The sequence below is a fragment of the Mandrillus leucophaeus genome, unplaced genomic scaffold (assembly GCF_000951045.1).
Source record: "Mandrillus leucophaeus isolate KB7577 unplaced genomic scaffold, Mleu.le_1.0 Scaffold164, whole genome shotgun sequence".
NCBI lineage: Eukaryota > Metazoa > Chordata > Mammalia > Primates > Cercopithecidae > Mandrillus > Mandrillus leucophaeus.
The window spans coordinates 972,549-973,897 of NW_012101632.1; the positions used below are offsets into that span (position 1 = coordinate 972,549).

General features: G+C 54.2%; 1 protein-coding gene across 1 annotated transcript in view; it reads left to right on the plus strand.

Moving 5' to 3' along the window:
- HIP1 (huntingtin interacting protein 1) overlaps nt 1–1,349 on the plus strand; it is a 116,931-nt gene that overhangs the window by 79,729 nt on the left and 35,853 nt on the right. Inside the window, exons 17-18 of the mRNA XM_011976355.1 lie at nt 212–300; nt 702–818. Coding sequence (XP_011831745.1) covers nt 212–300; nt 702–818 — 206 coding nt within the window. The remainder of the gene's footprint in view (nt 1–211; nt 301–701; nt 819–1,349) is intronic.

Below are 1,349 nucleotides of genomic sequence, written 5' to 3' on the forward strand. Positions count from 1 at the left end.
GGAGGCTGAGGCAGGAGAATGGCGTGAACCCGGGAGGCGGAGCTTGCAGTGAGCCGAGATCATGCCACCGCACTCCAGCCTGGGTGACTGAGCAAGATTGTCTCAAAAAAAAAAAAAAAAAAGAAGGATCTTCTAGGGACCCTGGCTCATTGCAAGGAAGGCAAGGGTCCATCCTAGGGTAGACTCCTCACTTTGGTCCTTGACAATACAGGGAAAGCCCAAGCCAATGAACAGCGATATAGCAAGCTGAAGGAGAAGTACAGCGAGCTGGTTCAGAACCACGCTGACCTGCTACGGAAGGTAGGACCCTCAGCCCCTATCACCATCCTGCAGGCCCTGCACCTCGGGGGAGAGAGTGGCTCAGGCCTGTGGCTTCCCCGGGGTCAGCAACCCCTACATTGATCTCTAAGGCATTGCCACCATCTCGGGAATCACACCTTTTCAGTCTTCCTTGCCTCTGTGTCTTGCGCTCTGTCCTGGGTGCCAGCCCCATGTAGGTCACCCACCTTCTTCATTATTCTGTAAATACTTGAGCGTCAAGCAGCTGAAGGTGATAGCTCTTTTCCGGCTTCCCTCTGGGTAGGAAAGTGATTCCTGTGGCTGCCTCTAGGGTGCGCACAGCCTGAGTGTGATTGTCCTAGAAGGAGGATGTCCTCTAAGCCTGGGATCTCCTGGTTCAAGACACTGTTCTTCTTTTGCAGAATGCAGAGGTGACCAAACAGGTGTCCGTGGCCAGACAAGCCCAGGTAGATTTGGAACGAGAGAAAAAACAGCTGGAGGATTCGTTGGAGCGCATCAGTGACCAGGGCCAGCGGAAGGTGAGTGGGAGGAGGAGCACTCGGGAAATGAGGGAGGGGGCTGCTGAGTTGGTGACGGGGGCTTTGTGGCCTTCTGCTCCACGGGCAGTTCTGTGGGTCGGTTGGCATCATACAGCAGGGAGCACACCATGGCGGCCACACAGAACAGCCAGACACCGTCACCAGTACATACACGAAGTAATGGAAGGACCCAAGTTGCATGGGTCTAATCAGCAAAGGCTTTCCAAGGATGAGGCTGGAGGAGAGTTTGAGGAAAGGAAAACACATGGGTAGCAGAGGCAGAGGGATGAGCTTTTTTTTTTTTTGAGATGGAGTCTCGCTCTGTTGCCCAGGCTGGAGTGCAATGGCACGATCTCGGCTCACTGCAACCTCCGCTTGTTGGGTTCAAGCGATTCTCCTGCCTCAGCCTCCCGAGTATCTGGGACTACAGGTGCCCACCACCACGCCTGGCTAATTTTTGTATTTTTAGTAGAGACGGGGTTTCACCATATTGGCCAGGCTGGTCTCGAACTCCTGACTTTGTGATCCACC